This window comes from Mus caroli, unplaced genomic scaffold (genome assembly GCF_978045245.1).
Source record: "Mus caroli unplaced genomic scaffold, Mus_caroli_1 scaffold_4, whole genome shotgun sequence".
Classification (NCBI taxonomy): domain Eukaryota; kingdom Metazoa; phylum Chordata; class Mammalia; order Rodentia; family Muridae; genus Mus; species Mus caroli.
In genome coordinates this window covers 134797615-134817526 of record NW_028227259.1, presented here as the reverse complement: position 1 = coordinate 134817526, position 19912 = coordinate 134797615, and the positions used below count along the sequence as shown (strand labels likewise).

The window sequence follows — 19912 nt, the reverse complement described above, 5'->3', positions numbered from 1 at the left end:
ACACACACACACACACACACACACACACGCTCGCGCACGCACACCGTACCTCTCACCCCACCCCTCACCTCTAGTTTCTCTAAGTGCTGTTAGATGGGCTTCTTGGCTGGAATTCTCAAAGCCAGCCCTATAGCCCTAGGCTTCCCCAGACCTGAATCACATTTCTGAGTTTTGGTTTGTGCACGTAAACTCTACTAAATTTAATTCACCAAAGGAGCCTTCCTTTTAACAGTAATTAAGGAGGAAGCTATTATCATGTTATTTTTCAATTATGGTGTCCTTTCAGATTGTGGTGAGGTTGACTTGTTTTACCCTTTCTCCCACCTCACCCTGCCAGCTGTCGGAAATACCAATGCATACCAACATGGCCAGCTGACAGACTATTTCCCTGTGTGTGCTGAAAGTATCTCATGGGCTGAGGATGTAGCTCTGTGGGATCATCCTAGATTCTGGGTTCCATTCTCAGCAACCCATACACCAACTAAAATGCTGCAACACCCATAATCCTAGTACAAAGAGGGTGGAGGGATAAGGATCAGGAGTTTAAGGTCATCTCTAACTTCACAGCCAGTCAAGGTCATCTTGGCATACATGAGGGTTTGTCTCCAAAACTGAAAAAAAAAATTTAAAAGGAGGCATAGAGCTATAGCACAGGGCAGAGTACTTACCTGGTATGTGCAAGGCCCTGAGTTCAAATCCCAGGATCAAAATAAACAAACAAATAATCTCTTAGCTGTTCTTTGTTCCACCTCTTCTTTCTCTATTGTCCTAGCCATCATTCCTCATATTGCTTTAACAATGCTTTTTACATATGATTTATTTATATTCATCAGTTGTCATGGTCTAGTCTGTTTTTTCATTTAGGGGAAGGGAACAAGGGAGAGGGAGGAGGGGGATTTTTCCCCAGGGAATAAAGGACTGCCTCTGGAGACAGAAGTGGTCCATAGGAAAATAGTGGTTTATAAAGATAAAAGGGTAAATGCCTGTGTTAGGATGAGGCATTTAATTTTAATTGGACATGTTAACTAGGGGAGCTTTTGATTACTGGACTTCAATATGTTGATAGCTGGACCTTGGTGGTCAATCTCAGGAGGAGGAAGTGGCCAAATAAGGCAATAGACCTTTGGTGACTAGCTTTAGGAATGTAATATAACAGTTTTTAGCAAGGCAGAGGACATGGCTGACAAAGCAAGGCCAGTCAGAGCCATGCCTACCAGGATCAAGCTGGCCAGAGTCTCTTCAATAGATACGTACCAACTGTTCACAAACTATTTCCATGTGTGTATTGAAGGTATCTCATGGGCTGGGGATGTGACTCAGTGGGTTATGTGTTTGGTTTCAAATTAATTTCTTGGTCACTGCCACTATTGGATCAGAATCCTTTTACTGTTTTTGTTTGTTTGTGTGTGATCACCACATGCAGTTGACCCCATCTGGTGTCACAACCCACAGTTTGAGAAGCTGTGATCTACGAAACACTATCAAATTTGTGTATTTTAAAAAGATTTTTAAAATGGCTTTTAATTAACTCTTGCCAAGGAGGTGGTTACCAACTGGACAGTGTTTATAGAAAAAAAATGGAAGTAAAACAGAAAATAATTTAACTGGCTACAGCTTATTCAGCTAACTAGCTGGTGGGTCACAGTTTAATTAGCCATGTGTTTCAGGGCTTTCTGCAGCCAACCCCATCAGATATTGGTCTGGTCTGTTGGGTCTAGTTGTATGCCAGTACTGAGTTCATTTTTATTTAATTCTTTCTACCGAGAAATTAACAACAGAGCTGTAGAAAAGGCTTCGTGGTAAAGTGTTTGCAACACAAGAATGAGGACCTAACTTCAAACCCCAGAGCCTACCTATAAAAATAAAATAAAATTGAAAAGCCTGGTTGTGGTGGTGCTTACAATCTTCACACTGGGAAGGTAGACCCAGGAGAATCCCTGGGGATAGAGAGCCAACCAGCTCATCTCACCAGTGAGCTCCAAGTTCAGTGTGAGACTCTCTCCAAAAGCAAGGTGGACAAGCATGGTGCCCAAGGAATGACAGCCAAGGTTTGTCTTCTGGCCTCTACACACATAAACATACAACTGAATGCACATACATAGGCATATCTGTGTACAAGAACACACACAAACATACAAAAAAAGTTATAAGCATGCTGTTGCATAATTCCTCAGTACTCTAAAACCAGACTGAGAGGCTGAAGAGATGGCTCAGCTGTTAAGAGCAGATACTACTCTTGCCAGGGTCTGGAGTTCAAGTCCCAGCACCTAAAATAGACATCTCATAGATAGCTGTAATGCTAGCTCCAGAATATTCGATACCTGTAGCTTCCAAGGGTTCCTATAATCACATACATACCTATCACACATATAGTCCACAAACAAATGTAGGGGCAGGTCTGATACTAAGGTCCTCTTCCCCAGTTGGTTCTTGATCTGTCAGTAAAGAAGCCATGGGCCAATTGCTGGGCAGAAGAAATAGGCAGGACTTATGGGTCCCTGGAGGAAAGGAGACAGATGCAAGGGAGGAGAGGAAAATTCCCCATGGAGAGAGAAAAGCCAAGTGACCTGTGGCCGCTCCTACAGCCAGGTGGCCAGCAGCATTTAGCAAGAGCTAGATGTGACTGAACAGCTAAAGTTTAGGGCAGATGGGAGATGCAGAGATAGGAATATTGCTAAGGGCATGCTAGCCACGGAAGTTTAATAATGCCTAGCAATTGTGCTAAGAAGGCAGGTAGAAAATGAACAACTGTGTGCTTGTCTTTTATTGATGGATTCAAGGGAAGCCAGGTGGGAGGTGGTAGCATGGCCTGGAGCTTAAGTGGGGTAGCAAAAAGCTACATGCAACAAACAAATGCATGTAATTAAATAAAAAATCTTAGGAAATACAGCCATTGGAAACCATCATGTTTTACAGACTATGACTTCTCAAACTGCAGGTTATGACACCAGATGGGGGTCATCCACATGTGAGAAATCACAAAAACTTGGCAATAGTAAAATAATTTTGGTCAGATAGCAAACAAAGGGTTAATTAAAATGCAAATACATAATGTTTCAGGATGCATCTATCCAGGGTATGAACACACTGCAGCCTTGGTTCTGAACACACAGCACATGCCCATTGCACTGTGTAACACAGTCACAACACACATCATCAACTTCATGACAACCTGGGATTTGACTGGAGACGACTGTGTGTTATAGACTACAGCATTTGTACTGCACATATGAAGTCTTCTGCCCTTACAGAAACAGGATGGCTTCATTACTACAGCAAACAAAACCCAGTTTCCTGTGACACTCCTCAGCATGTGAGTATCCAATTAGTATACTTTGGGCTTGTAGTGTGTTAGAAGGTTTGATTTTTTTTAAATTAACCTTCAAGTTGATGAATTTCATTTAAAAATGGCTGCATTGAATTTTGGCTTGGGATTAAGACAGTTTCCAGCACACTTGTCTCTTTTAAAACTACATATTTATGCAAAGTGGTGTTCATACCATGCATCAATTCTGAGAAAAGTTTGGCACTGTGTTTTGTGGTGTCAAATGTTCACCTAAGACTTAATTACTTCTGAAAAAACAAACAGACACATTAATGTCATTAATATGCAAATTTGCCTTTCTTTTAATAAATGGTAAAAGATTATGTATACAAAAGTTGTCTTAAAATACATTTTTTTTAAGATTTATTTTTAAGGTGTCTATGAGTGGCAAGTGCTTAAGCATGTGAGTGCCTACAGAAGCCAGAAGAGGGTTTATCTCCTGAGCTGGGGAATCAAGAGGTTGTGAGCTGTTCTAGGAACTAAATTGTTCTGTCAGAGCAGTCAATACAAGTTGTTACCACCAAGTTATCTCTCAACCCCTGTAATACATTTTCTTCAGGATGTTTTGTAAACAAATGCTTATACATCTATTTTGTCCACCTATACATTAAAATATCTCAGGTGATGATGACCTGAACCTGAGTCCCTGGGACTTGCATGGTGGGAGGAAAGAATGTCTGATGCCCTTCTACTTCCACATGCACACCATATCAAATATATATAATGCATAATATATAATATGTATATATATATATATAATGCATAATATATATATGTATCATTTGCATGAAGTAACAAATGAAAAATGAAATAAAACTCTCGGGTAAGAAGGATTAATAAGTGGAAATCCTTATGAAGCCCTGATAGTTACACCTAAGAGTGTAATAAATAAGGAGTAACTCAAATTGCCAAGCTAGATGGAAACCAAGATCAGCAACACATCTATAAACAAGGCTGGCTGTTTTATCCCAAAGGTCATTCAGAGCCTCTCTGTTTTGATCAAGCGCCATAACCAGGGTGGCTTTGGACACTAGACTCCCAAGGTTTCTGATGCAGATATTCGGGGGTTGTGGGGTCAGGAAATTTCCTTCTAATAAGTCCCAGTGATGCTGTCAGCTAATGCTGTTGGTCTTTGGCCAACATGGTTGGGCAACTGTGTCAGCTCAGACACCTCCCATTTCCATATTTCACACCTAGGAAAATTACTTTGGGCATTCAGGAGCTTGCTGTCAGTCCAACAGGCACGGTGATGGACACTGCTGCTGAGAGACAGTTGGGCTTTATCAGAGGAAGAAAGGAAGAGCTGCAGTGCAGATCCAGGACTCTGAGAGAGTGGCAAGTTGACACAATATTAGAGGAGAAACATCCAGCTGGTGCCAGATGTGATGAGTAGAAGATGTGTCAGGAAAAGCTCAGTTGATTTAAATAAAAAACGAAGCCATGATGGTATCTCACTCCTGTCATTCCAGCTACTTAGGAGGCTTTGAAGAAGTGGTATCCCAAGTTTGAGTCCAGTCTGAGAAACAGGGAGTTCAAGGCAAGCTGAGGCAACTTAGTGAGACCCTGATTCAAACAGAGTTGGGGCTGTAGCTCAGTGGTAGAGCACTCACTGAGCATGTGTGAGACCCTGGGTTTAATCACTAGCAACACACACACACACACACACAGTGGGGCCAGACAGAGAAAAACAGAGAAAGAGAGAGATAAAGATAGATAGAGACAGATAGATAAAGAGACAGACAGAGAAAAAGAGACACAGAGAGGAAGACAGACAGTGATAGACTGAGAGAGACAGAGAAACAGAGAGACAAGGTATACAGAGGCAAACAGAGAGAGGAAGGAGGAGAAAGAGAGAGAGGGAGAGAGAGAGAGAGGAAGTAAGGAGACCAGAGAAAGGGAAGGGGAAGAAGGTAAAGAGAAAGGACAGGGGTGGGGTGGAAGGAGGGAGGAAAGAGGAAAGAAAAGAGATGGAAAGAAGGAAGATCTCAAAAATGAAATGTTCTTATATTTTCCAAGCCATGGTCCCATGCATCAAATCCTTCACAGATATGAGCACTCTTTATTTCATAGAACCATTTCCCTGCAACCTCCTTCAGCAGCCAGCCTCATGCAGGTAACCTCTAGTCTTACACATTAAGAAAAAAAATCATAGCTATTAATAGACGCTTAGTAGCTGGAGTCTGCTTTTTCTTTATTTTAGCTTTTCCTCTCAATTATGGAAGTAACATATGCCCACTGTTGAGATTTTAGACAACACCTCCACCCTCCTACCACACAGAATGTCACTGTCAACTTCTTAGCCCATCCCTATTCCTTAAAGGCATAGCAGATTTTCCATTGCAATGTAACTGCACTTGGTCAATTTTTCCTACATGTCATGAACATGGGGCATGGAGAACCCTCACCTACCCATAAGGTGAGCCATGTTACCACCTGTCAACCATGGCTATAGAAACAGCATGTCATGTCTAACATTCCAGGCAGAACACAGGCTAGGGTTTGGGAAGGGTTTTTTGTTGCTGCTGCTGCTGTTGTACAGCCTTAAAAACTGATTTATTTTAAATATGTGTGTTGGGAGTGGAGGGATATACGCACATGTGAGCACACAAAGTCAAGGGTATTGAATCCTCTGCAACCAGAATTCCAGACAGTTGTGAGCCACCCAACATGGAGACTAGAAACCAAACTATAGATCCTTTACTAGAGCAGTACACCCTCTTAACCATGGAGCCACCTCTTCTTCCCAGTGTGTTTGGATTACACCAACAACCATGAGTCCAGGACTTAAGCAAAAAATGGAAAGCTGGAGGAAGGAGAGAGGAAAAGCCAGACAGAGCAATGATTGGGGATGGAGAGATAGAAGCCAAATCTAGAAAGATTCGTAGGGAGCAGCTGCAGATATAGTATGATTCTCCCACAGGTAGTTGATAGAGGTTCTGGGCAGTTCTGTAGTTAGGCATTTGGGGACTGAACAAGTCATTTTGGTAAGCAGGTCTGTTTGAGTCCATTATAAAATGATAGTGAGTTGGGTGTATATGGGAGGGGTCAGAGGTCATTCTCAACCGTCAATCAGATGCTTTCTGCCTTCTTTTCTTCAGACAGAGTTTCCTACCAAGCAGGTTAGGCTGGCAGGCCAGTAAGACCCCAAGGATCTACCTCTGCCTCCCAGCCTCGGGTTACTAACCCACTACCATGACAAGATTTTAAAAAATAAATAAAAACAAACAAACAAACAAAAAAGCCATAGATTCTGGGGATCAAATCTCATGCTGATATAGCAAAATCCTTACTGAGTCATTTCCCCAGCTTGTATACTTTTATGCTAGGATATTGACTTGGTCTTGGATATTGCACAGATCTAGCTGTATGGCCAACTAGACACTGTCATGGTCTTAAGAACTGAATGTAAAACCCCGCCCCATCATATGTTGAATGGTCAGTAATAACCTGTTGGTGGTGCTATTTTGGGAGGCTCTAGAAACTTTAGGAGGTGGGACCCAGCTGGAAGAATTAGGTCACTGGAGGTTATGTCCTTGAGGGTATATTATCTCTGCCTGCTTCCTGCCTCGTGTAGGGATTACAAGTATGCAGCAGTGTCTTGATGTGGTGCTTGGGATGCAGAACTGTATGCATGCTATGCCAGCTTTCTACCAGTAGAACCACACTTCCAGACCCTCTTTTCAATGGTTTAAGTGTAGAAGCCCTGTCACCTTTTTTTTTTTTTTTTCACATAAGAAACGAGATTAACAGGGATGGCTGGGTGATCACTGGGGTCAACAATGCTGTTGGATCTGCTGAGATCTTCATTATTATTCTTGTGATTGTTTGCAGTCCTCAGACTTGTAGAAAAGCCCAAAATAGTTTCTCTGAGGTCAAGGAGGAGAGATTGTTAAAGGGTTCTTGTAACAAATGAGCTCATGTAGAAATCGAACAGTAACTGGCTCTCTCCTTGCCAACCTAAGGGGCATCTCCAGCAGACATTCTAGAATACAGATGGGGTCCTGGTGTGTAGTACAAGGAAGGAGTGGTGCCACAATGAAGAGCTGAGGACCACACCTCTCAGTTGTCTCAATTACCCAATAGTATTGTTTTATAGCAATTCCCACCATGGATGGAAGCTTTAACAGGCAAGAGGCAAAGAAAACTTATAAGGCTCAGAAAGTTCCTAAGGTTTACAAGATTCACAAACCCCATATCAGCAGTCACAGTTGATGGGGAGAGAAGCTTCTCTACTCTGCTGAACTGCCTATAAGTTCTGAATGAGAGCTCCAAGGATGCAGATGTTTTTGAGTTGTACCCATGCTAGAGTGGGTTTTCCAGTGAAAGGAATTAGGGCCTTTGAGTTGTCCATGTTCCTATAAGTAATTCTTCACCCACATTCCTGTAAATAACCCCAATAAACTCACCTGCCTGCTAAGTTTGACTTCCATCTGTCATTGCTCATGTATCCCCAGGAATGTTGAGCAGGAAGGCCATCCTCCAGTCCTGCATCCAAGCTTTTCCAGTCCTTTCCTTTCTACCTCTCCATCTTACAATACATAAAGTCCCAAGGCCAACTTCAAAGAGGATTTATTTCCTCCCCCATAATATCCCTGCAATAATGTCAAGTTTACAGGAACTTGATTCATGAAGGAGAAGAATAGGATGAAGTTTCCAAAGTCATCAGCCGAGCCTGTGGTGGGTGCCTATAATTCAAGCACTTGAGGCTGAGGAAGAAAGATCAGGGTTTGAGGCCAGCTTGAAATACATAGTAAGACCATGTCTCAAAAAGAAACAAAATTTCTGGCTGGGGAAATAGGTTGGTTGGTGAAATACTTGTCATACAAGCATGAGGATGTGAATTCTATACCCCAAACCCTTATGGAAATTCAGGTGTGGTAGACATTGGCATTTAGTCTAGTCTCTGACCCACAGTTAGGAGCTGCTTGCCCCCTCCTCTCTTTCTTGCTCTCTTGTTCTTGCTCCTGCTCCTTACCCCCCCCCCCCCCGTGTGCTCATGGCTGCCTCCTCCTCCTCCTCCTTTCTCTCTCTCTCTCTCTCTCTCTCTCTCTCTCTCTCTCTCTCTCTTTCTCTCCCCCTTTCTCTGTCTCTACTACCCTCTCAACTCCCCTCCCCATGTCCTGAATAGACTCTATTCTATACTATATTGTTGTGTGGCCGGTCTCTCAGGGGAAAGGGATGCATCAACATGGGCCTACAAAGGCACCCCCTTCCCCCATATCATATCTTGCCTCCACCAAATATATCCCTGGTTTCCTTTATCTTTTTAAAAAACACAACAGTAGCAGGCACTTGAAAAATCCCAGCACCAGAGAAGCAGAGAAGCAGAGATAGGGATATCTCTGGGAATCTCTGGGCAGCCATTCTATGGTGGTGATTTTACAAGGCCATGAGAGACTATGGAGGGAGAGCAAGATCGAGAACGAGAGTGAGAGCGAGAGAGGAAGAGGAAGAGGAAGGAAGAGGGAGCGAAGGAAGGAGGGAGGGAAGGAGGGAAGAAGGGAGGGAGGGAGGGAAGGAAGGGATGTTGGCTTAGGACATCTGAGGTTACCTTTGGGCTTCTACATGTACACAAACCCACACATACACCAAGGTTTTACAAGTTATGACTTACTATCTAAGAGGCTCTTGAACTGGATGCCAGGGACTCTGAGCCTCAAAGGCAGGCACAGAATACCCCGTTTGGACCAGACCATCTAGAACACAACTTGCAGGCCAAATCCCCCAGGAAGGAAATGGTGATGCAGCTGGTTAAATTTCACCATCTCCAATATCAATCCCTGCATAAATACTGCTGGTCATAATTTTTAGGACTGGCACCAAGTGATAGATAGTTGTTGTGATTTTTTTTTTTCAGAATTGCAGTTGATTTTATTTTACCCTTGGCAATGAACTCCAGTAAAGAAAGAGCATCAGGAAACAGATTTAATTAGGAAGATGAGCTCAGTGCTTAGTAAGACTTCTTGTCAATGATGTAGAGAAATGCCTCTACCTTTATATTTCCTCTAAAGTAGGAAGGATTCAATGCTGAGAAAAAGCAAGGTTTGTGACAGCAACATCAGATCCTGAGTGGAAGCTCGGGCAGGGGAGATAGCTCAGCCAGTAAGCATTTGCTTAGCAAGCATGAGGACCTGAGTTCAATTCCCAGCAGTCATGTTAAAATCTGGATAGGCGCATGCTTGTGATTCAAGTGTTGGGAGAGACAGAAGAGGTAGCTCCTTGAGACTCTAGTTAGTTAGCCTAGCCTAATTGGTAAGCCCCAATGAGAGACTCTGTCACAAAAGAAGCTGACCAGCTCCTGAGGAACAATACTTGAAGCTGACTTCTAGCCTCTACACACATGTGCACATGTATGTATGCACATCTGCATGTACATGGGAACACACACATATATACAAATACCCTGGAAACTTGATTAAAGGAGCTCTACTCTTTCTGAGAGCTAGCCTCTACCATAGCCCCAGATAGCCCTTTCTTCCTGACTTTACTGGGAGGTAGTTTTCTCCCATACTTAAAAAGGACGATGTGGGGCCAGGCATGGCAGTGCATACCTGTAATCCTAAAGCTGGAGTAGCATAGACAGCTAGATCCCTGCAGTTCACCGGCTAGCCAGCCAGCTTAGCCTATTTGATGTGCTCTAAGCCAGTAAGAGCCTCTGCTTCAAAGAGAAGGTGGATGGTGACTAAGGAGGTCCACTGGCCGCCATACACATGTGCATGCATGTGCACATGCACTTACCCAAGAACACATACACGCACATACACAAAAGCTAAGTCTGAATGTCCTCATGTAATCTGCACACCACACTCTTTTTTACCCTTCCCCTTTAGGAGAGACCCGTGTCAAGTCAGGATACTTAAATGGTACTCCAAAAAGGCCCTGATGGTGGAGATCTGAGAACAGGTTGCCAGCCAGGGCAATGAGGCAGCCTAAAGTACATCCCAGAGCTTCAGCCAAGCCTTCTGATGATCACAGCAGGCCTCTTGACAGCAACCTCCTGAGAGACCCAGAGCCAAAGTCTCCAGCTGAGCTGCTCTCTAATTCAAGACTTACTGAAACTCAGAGACCTGCAGAGTCACACATTGTTGTCTGCTCCGCATTATAATGCCACATGAGGAGCCACAGCTGAATCTGAGTACCTCTGCTTCAGTGAGGTCTGGATACCTACCAGGCTCTGATAGAACACCCTGCCAGTCTCTTAGCATGGTATCCTTTCTCCAGTATCTTTCCCTCCTGATGCTAATATCCCCTCCTGGAATACCAAAGCCAGAGACTGGCCTTTCTGCCCCTCTTTTTATGCTAACTTCAACCACTGCCACAGACTGAAACCGATGTGTTCATGCAAGTTCTATCACTTGGAGATGTGCACACCCCACCCCATCCCTGCCACCCCCAGCCACCCAAGCGTGGAGGCCATGAGCTTCCCTCCATGCAGGGATGGCTGTGGCAGGCTGTTTCACACACTTTCTCAGGCTGCTTCTCAGTGATTAGACAGTAGAAGGGAGGCAGAGCTTGGCAGCTGGGGACTGCTAGGATGCTGCTCTTCTTTGTTAGTTGCTGTTCTGAGCTGGGGGAGTAACTGCAGGAGAGGAAAGATGCTGCATTCCAGAGTTCATTTAAATATTACAGGGTGAGTCTGGGATAGGGATGGGGAGATGGTTCAGTTGGTAAAGAGCTTACCTTACAAGCAGGGAGACCTGAGTTTTATTCCCCAGGATCCTCCTCCCCATACGCACACAAAACCTAAACCAACCAACAAAACAAAGCAAAACAACAACAACAACAACAACAACAAAATCTGAGTGTGGCAGCCTGAACTTGTAATCTAAGCAACAGGGGAAGCTGAAATAGGAAGATCCCAAGGGCTTGCTGACCAGTAACACTAGCACAATCAGTGAATTCCAGGCCAGTGAGAGACCCTGCTTCAAAAACAAAGATAGGTGACTCCTGAAGAAGGACACATATGTACATATACATGAACACTCTCACACATGCACTCACATAAAGTACACTTTTAAAAATCAATAATCTCAGATGCAATTTCCTGCCTGTGGCTCACTTTGCAGTGCCTCCCGTCTCCTCACTCCGGAGGAGGGAGACTGACAGTATAACAAACCCAGAGAGTGGCTGTGATCATGATGGGGTGATGGAACTCTGCTAAAGAGAGTCAGTATTGTGTTTAAAAAACACTGTCTGCTCATGGAGATGCCAAACTGTAAAGAACCTGGAGAATCTGGGCCACTATGTGAGATAGGGATCTGAGACCCATAGTTCCTTCCGTCCTCTCAGATAGCAGCGGGTTGGGGGTGGGGGGGAAGCACAGAGCTCAGGATGCCCTGTGGTATCTTCCTTGGCTAGGGTGGACCGTGAAGGCAGAGCGCAGGGTAGAAAGAACTCATGGCAACTGTAGGCAAAATGTAGACGGTCAGGCTCAACCTGGATGGGCTGAAAAATGGCACTGCTGTTTGGATCCAAAATGTCTCCTACAGGGCCATGGTTTAAATTCTCTGATGGCTCTATTTTGGGACATTATGGGTTCTTGAGAAGACAAGTCACTAGAGGAAGATCCTCAGGGTATACGATGGCTGACTCCTTCCTGGTTTTCTCTCTCCTTCCTGTGCGCCCATTGCCATGATGGTGCCTGGCAAGTCCTATTGTCGTGATGAGTCAGATCACATCTGAATCCTCTGAAACCGTGAGCCAAAATGAATCTTTCTTCCTCTAAATTGTCCCTGCCATCTATTTTTGTCACGGTCAAATGAAAGGTATTTATATGCTCATTGGCTATAAGGTAGGCGAGTACCAGAATGATTCAAGATGAGGAAAAGATAACCATATGCTTACCTATCTTAGGAATGTGTGTTTACCAAAAACACTGTTCTAAGAAATCAAGGGAATACTGTGTTTTGATGGTATTTGCAATGTTTTAATTTATTTTTCCTGGGTTTTATTTGTTTCTGTTTGAAATTGTTTGGGTTTAGTTTTTGCTTTTGTGAGACAGGGTCTCACCCTGCAAACTCTGTACCCCAGGCTGGCTTCAAACTCAGAGCAATCCTCCTGCTTCAGTCTCCTAAGTACCAAGATCACAGGCATGCACTACTCTGCCCAGCTTCCGTAGTGTTTTAGATGTCTAAAAAGAAATTCCATTCGATTGAACTCAGCAACGTATCTGGCTCATGTTTTAAAAACAAAGATTAATGACCCATTCCCCTAATTCCATACTCATAAAATAATAGTCACATTTTAAAATAGAGACGTGAAGTAAAAATGATTTAGTGGCACTCTAATAATTAGAATGTAGGCATCAGTGATCTCCAACAAGGATCCACATGACAGAATGGGCCATAAATGGATAGCATTGAAAGCAGTCCTTAGATAAAACCAACATCTCTTATGAAGCACGGGAGTAGTATCAAGATTCAACACAAGCTACCATCCACCCTGTCAGTGAGGAAGCTCTTGGAATTGTCAGGTTTGAGCTAGAAGCTACCAAGACCAAGCTTACCTGTATATATACAGACACACACACACACACACACACACACACACACACACACACACACACACGGGGGGGGGGTGTCTCTCTATCTCTCTTCTCCTCTCTCTACTGCTTTCTCCTCTCATTCTACCCTCTCTCCCTGTCTTATTTCTCCTCTCTCATGTCATCAAAACTGCCATAAAAGAAATGAAAGCTGCCATGCTGTGATTGCATGTGAACTGTGACTATGTAATCTTCAGTTTCCCAGAGGATGTTTACTAAGCATCCTGAGCAATCAGGGACTACAGCAAAGGGGAACCACATCCCTTATGACAAACACACATAAGAGGACCAACTCCTGTCACTGAGACGACAGGTACATCTGATTGGAAGCAAGTCCTACAGAGTCCTCAGTGACTGCATGGCATAAGATGGCCACCTCTTCCCCCAACCCACCCCCAAAACCTCTAAGGCAGAGGTTTGCAACCTGTGGGATCATGACCCCTTTGGCGGGGTCACATATGAGATGTTGTGCATATCAGATATTTATATTATGATTTATAACAGTTGCAAATTACAGTTATGAAGTAGCAACAAAATTTATGGCTGGGGTCACCACAACATGAGGAATTGTATTAAAGGGTCATTAGGAAGCATTCTTAATTAGCATTAGGATGGTTGAGAACCTCTGCTCTAAGAGGAGACCTCTACTCTGTCTCATGGAATTGAATTCTCTTCAGAACCCCTCTCATGCCTATTTGCCTATAGTGCTAATAACGCCCCCCAATAAACCTATTACCCAAAAGGACAACTTGCTTCATTGTCTCTCTTGAACCCCTACACTGAGAACGTTCATGAGTTTAGCTCAAAGTAAGAGATATTACAGGCAATACCAATGTCACCCTTTCAAGGTCTCTAGGAGGAAGTCCTTCATGAGTTAGATGTAGAAGAATTTCACCTCCACAATTGCAAACTCTGCTCCAAAGAAAACACATGAGGAGACAGCTCAATTCTCCAGACCCTAACAATATAGCATATCAACTGCGATACCCAATTCAAAGAACACCTAACACCCCAGTCCAAGAGGGCTCACTGCAGTCTGAATAGACACCCCAGGCTTCACAGTGAAAGTTAGTTGATCCCAGAAAACAAGATACTGCCAGACTTAATCTTATGTGAAAAATCTCACTTACCTGCCAGAAGATACTGTCTATCGTATTTCCAAGAAAGCCATCCCGACCTTCTGATGACACCAGCTTGGGCCCAAGAATCGTCATGAATTCATCAAAATCTACCTGCCCATCTCCTGAAATGAGAAAGAGAGAGAGATAAGTGAAAAGTACCATAAATGTGATCAACAGCCCCTGATGCAGTTAACAACTCTATCCTTTTCTCCTTGGCATGACCTAAATAAAATAAAAAGAGCTGGTGATAGAACAGAATTGTTTAACATTGTTCATTTTTGTTGTTGTTGTTTGTTTGTTTCCTAGACTGAGGATTGAACCCAGGTGCCCAAGCATCTAGGCAGGTGCTCTACTACTGAGCCACTTCCCCAGCCCCTCACTGGGGGATTCTAGGCAGAGGCTCTACCACTGAGCTATGACACCAACTCCTCACTAGGGAGGGTTCTAGGCAAGTGTTCTACCACTGAGCCACACCCTCAGCCTCTCACTAAGGGATTCTAGAAACACATTCTATCACTGAGCCATAATCCCAACTCTTCAAAGGGGAATTTTACATAGAAATTTGTCCTGGATAGGTTTGCTGCTGCTGCTGCTGTTATTGTTGTGTTTGTTTTTCTATTGAATCAGGCTTCTTTGGGAAGAGGAAACAATTGAGAAAATGACCACAGAAGAAACTCCTGTAGTCAAGCCTGTATAGCACTTTCTTGATTCATGACTCGTGTGGATGGTGTCACCCACCCTTAGGAAAGTGGTCATGGATGGTATCAGAAAACCAGCTGAGCAAGCCACAAGGAACAAGCCACTTAAGTAGCACTCTCCATGGCCTCTGCTTCAGTACCTACCTCTAGGTTCAGGCTCCTATCCCACTTCCCTTCATGATGAACACACAAACTGAAATACCCTCCCACCCCCACACTTCTTTTGGTCATGATGTTTTATCACAGCAATAGACACCCTAAGACAGTATTCTACACTAAATCAAATCCCCAGCCCTTTCGCTGGCATATTCTAATATGTACCTTACATGTACACCCCAGCCCCTCACTGGAGGATTCTTAATAACCGCTCTACAGCTGAGCCATACCCCAACCCCAGCCCCTCACCTGGGGATTCTGTGCAAGTGTTCTGTCATTAAACAATATTCCCAGTCCTCTTTGTACTTTTTGTTTAGAGACAGGATCTCACTAACTTACCCAGGCTGGCTTTGATCTCATTTTGTAGATTAGGATGGTCTTTAACTTGCAATCCTCCTGCCTCAGCCTCATGAATAACTGAGATGACAAGCCTTCACTACCAAGGTTCACTGTGTTTTAAAATATTAAAGTATCACAATAAAGTGGCAATAATTAGGGAAATACATTTTTGTTCTTCTCTTTAAAAACAATCTGCCAGATTGCTCAGGCCAGCCTCAGACTTGCAATGGAGCTAAGAATGACATTTTCTTCTGATCTTCCCATCTCCACTTCCCAAGTGTTAGGACTGCATACATGTGCCATCTGTTTATTTAGTGCTGGGGATGGACACAGGGTTTTTGTACATGCTACATAAGAACTCTATTGACAAAGCTACAATCCCAGTCCTACCACAAGTCTTGACTATATAATTTCTTCTTTCCCCTAATTGAATTTTGTGTTGCTTTATTCATGCATAGAAAGTATATGGGCGCATGCACATATATGCACACACATCCACACTAGCTTAGTTGTGTAGCATCTAAGCTTTTGTAAGTATGCTCTTCGATAGTCACAGCAGGATGAAGTTACTCATGAGACATTTCTTCGTGCCTTCCCCCATCACTAAGTAATTCATGACTGTATTCTAAATGTTCACCCAGCACCTCCTTCTTAGCATGACCACACCTCACATCTGCTGCTCCTCTGTACCTCAAATTATCTGGCCATGTGTGATGGAAGTCACAAGTTCTTCCTTGCACTCACACATAAACATATTCATTATGTCTAAAGGGTTTAACCCCTTAAATACTTGTTGAAGTTCTCTCTGTCATTTCTCCAGTAGATAATTCCCTTTCTAATAAGCTTGGTGGAACAACACTTCCAAGAGTCATTACTTGTATTTGAGATTATGGTAGCACACTGCTGCCCCTATGCCATCTTCCATATAGTTTGAGATTACTTCCCCCCAAAGCTTCTACTTCTACAAACTTCAGTGATATTTTGACCCACCTCAGCATACTCTGAGCCCGCCTCTCTCTCTCTCTCTCTCTCTCTCTCTCTCTCTCTCTCTCTCTCTCTCTCTCCTCTCTCTCTCTCTCTCATAGCCTTATTATTATGATTTTGCATAAAATGCAATATGTTGTTTTCACCTTTCTGGTTCCATGTGCCTGCTGGTATGTCTCCTGCAGGATGTCTTTACCCATGGTCTTCCTGATGAATGCCACCTTGTTCTCAGAGGAGGAGCTACAATGCTCTTAATGTTTTATTGCTTCCTGGCCATACCTTGTCTCACCAAGAAGAGTCTGCCAACTTTTCTTTCTCATCAGTACTTATGTAGCTATTTACTCAGAATGGAAACATTCCCCATTAGAAAGAAGAGGGCGTTCACAAGACTCGGGAAGCTCAGAAAACTCACAAGACACAGAAAGACCAGGAAATTCATAAGGCCCAGGAAGTTCAGAAAACTCAGAAGATTCACAAGGTCCCTCTCCCGAGGGTTTTTCAGTGTCTCATCTGCCTTCAAGTGACCTATGACACTCTAGGTAACCCTTTACCTGTACTTCTATAAGTAACTCCTTCTGGTAAACTCATTGGTTCAACAAGTCAGACCTTGGTAGAATCATTTCTTTGATCAGTTATTGGTACCTATCTGAAGTGAACAGATGTTTGTTCACATTTTCCCAGGAAATGTCTCAGCATAGTCTCCTACAACGTCATGTGTGTCAGGTACAGAACTTACCACTTTGTGTTCCCATCTGGATTTGCCTTACTCTCTAACCTGGGCTTGATTGTGGAAGGTCAAAGAGCAAAGCAATTGTGTGACTATTTTCTATGAAATGAAACATTTCCTTCTGGAGGGAGGTTTGTTGTTGTTGTTTTTGTTTGTCTGTTTGTTTTTTGTTTTTGACTAGGGGAGTTAACAAAACATACAAGGCACAGAAAGCCCCTAAAACTTACAAGATTCAAAATGCCCCTCTCAGTGTTACATAAGTAGCCACTCAGTGTTACATAAGTAGCCACTAACAGGGGGTGGGACATGTCTCCCACCTGTTAACCAAATGCAGAGAGCTCTGAGATGAAGCTTTTCTGAGTCATCACCCATGCTGGGCAGACTTTTGGTGATACAGCTGCCTGTGAGTCACAAATGCTCCTATAAGCAATCTCAATATACTCACTGGTTCACAGAACGGACCACAGTGGAGCCATTCCTTTGACTTGTCATCTGTGCTCTATTTGGGGTGAATAGACATTTGTTCATGTATCATCAGGAAGAGTAAGTAACCCAAGAAGGCTTGAGACATGTCTGTATACTGATTGCCAGAACAGGTATTCAGAATATTCTTAGAGAATGAATAAGTGATGTCTCCTGATTGTTTTCCCTTGTTCGGTTAAGCATCAATTGGTTTTTGTGTGGTATTTTATTCTGTTTTCATGCGAGAGCTGGTGCTAACCAAATGGTGTTTGTCAAGTCAACTTTACAGGTCAATCTGAACCCACAGGGCATTGAGTGACTCTCAGCAAGTCATCAACATGGCATTAGGAACCATTACAACCATTTAAACTGGCAACACAGCCAACAGCTTTCCACCTCCTTACCTTAACTCTGGTTAGTGAATCCACACCCAGTAGCATGCCAGATTGAAGACCCAGAAATTTATCTACTCTCAGAGCATCCATGTTCCCAAGGAGCACTCATTCAAAACCTATGCCCAGTGGCCAAATAGATGTCATCATCAGGATGCCAATAACTCAGCACAGACTGTCCATGAACACTCTGCCTCATAGATGAAACCCTTGGGAGGACCAGGGAGGTGTGGCAAGCTGGTGAGAAAGGGAAGATTAATCTACCGAATGGGGTGGAACAGTCAATGAAATGCTGAGTGGAAATCAATTTTTCTCTCCCCATTTGACATGATAAAGGGAGCTAGAATTTCGCCTTTGCTGGTATGCTAAAAATGTGCAGACAAACAATGAATTCACATTGGCCTCTCAGATTAGCAAGGACTTCTAAATAGAAAACTCTCCAATGTGATACTGGCAGAGACACAAAAAGGATGCCTTCCGATGTGTTCCTGGGTATAAATAGGAAGTTATCTATCAAGGTAGGAAGGAAGAAATAGAAAAGGGAGGAGGAAGAATGGGAAGCCAAAGACGAGAAGGAAGGAGGAGGAAGAAGGGGGAAGGAGGAAGTGAGATTAAGCAGGAAAAGAGGAAGGATGGGAGAAAAGAAAAGGAAGGAGAGAAGGGAGAGGAAGAAGGAAGATGAAAAGGGAGCTGGGTGAGGAAGAGTAGAAAGAAGGAGAAGGAGGGGGAAGATGATGGAAGAAGAAGATGATAAAACACTGGATTCCTGCATCCCCTAAACATGTACCATAGAAACAGCTCATGGTCACCCATGACAAGCTCTTGTAGTAAAAGTTTTGCTTCTTTAAAAACCCAGTTGATGAATAAATCGAGTCCTTTTATCATATAGGGCAGGGCAGGGGGTAAGGAGAAAAACCTTATCTCAGACAGATAGTAAAAAGGCCTTAATCTCACTATCCAGAATTAATCATGTAAGAACAAGATAGAGGATAGTGAAGGAGTGTTGTCTCAGCAAATAATAACTGCTTAGATTACTTTAATTGCTTTGAATTGTTTTAATTATCAAAATGTGTGTGGTTATAAATTTGGTGGTTATAATATTAAAAATCGTCTGGAAAAGAGGTCAGGATAGAGCTGGCCTGAAGAGAAAGGAGGCTGCTAATTTGAGTCAATATAGACCTTTGATGATTTCAGGTTACTGGACAAAGGACATGCTATTTGGGGAGAGAAGCTCTGTATTTGGGTTAGTAGGAAAGAGGAAAAGATTTTGGACCCCTTCCAGAGGGATATGGATCAGATATGATCCATATGATAAGGAAAGACCCCCTGAAGATCTTGGCTACAGAAAAGAAAACCTCAAGAAAATCAAACAGGACAGGTGATATTTAATTAGCTCTCAGATCTCTGACAGGGTTGAAGACTAGTTATAATTTCATAACCAAACTTAAGTTGTTTAGCAGTGAGGACGATGATAGAGATTTGAAAGGATGGTTTTCAGAGGGTAATGCAAGTTAAAAACAAAACATAATTAAGGTATAGAATTGTAAACTCTTTACGTTAGGATAGATGTTAGAAATATGTACCTTAATTGACAAAATTGATGGACTGGATGTTATTAGTGTATACCATATCTTATAGTTTACATAACTGTTATGACTATGTTCAATGTATAGCTGAGAGAAAAGGCCTTTTTAATGGACAAAAAGAGGGAAATGTTGTGGATTTGATTTAATGCTTATATTATGTTAATTGAGTTCCCCCAAATTGCACAAGAATCCCCCATGTAAGATGTTGTGCAGGTCCCTGCCCCCGGTTGGTTCTGATTTGTAAATAAAGTTGTCAGCAGTCAATGGCTGGGCAGGGAGACAGAGGCAGGACTTTAGGATTCTCAAGCAAGGGAACCTGGAGAAGAAGAAGAATAACCATGCCAGGGGAGGAATAATATGCAGGCCTAAGAGCAGCAGAAGACAGAGTACCAAACATGTAAGAGCTAGGGAAGAGCAGCCCCTCCCCCAATAATTGGATCTTGGGTAGCAAAGATGGAATATAGATTTTAGAAGGTAATAACTCAGGAGTATCAGAGGGGAGGCATTAGCAACATGGAAGTTTGGGAGTAGCCCAGCCATTGAGCTGATTAAGGCATATTAAATATAGGGTGTGTGTGTGT

The 19912-nt window shown here is 43.1% G+C and overlaps 1 protein-coding gene across 6 annotated transcripts in view; it reads right to left on the bottom strand.

Moving 5' to 3' along the window:
• Positions 1 to 19912, bottom strand: part of Caln1 (calneuron 1) — a 477612-nt gene that overhangs the window by 163457 nt on the left and 294243 nt on the right. For all 6 annotated transcript variants that reach the window (XM_029477873.2, XM_021163075.3, XM_029477872.2 and 3 more), the window contains one exon: positions 13997 to 14109. In XM_029477873.2, the coding sequence (XP_029333733.2) occupies positions 13997 to 14109 (113 nt within the window). The remainder of the gene's footprint in view (positions 1 to 13996; positions 14110 to 19912) is intronic.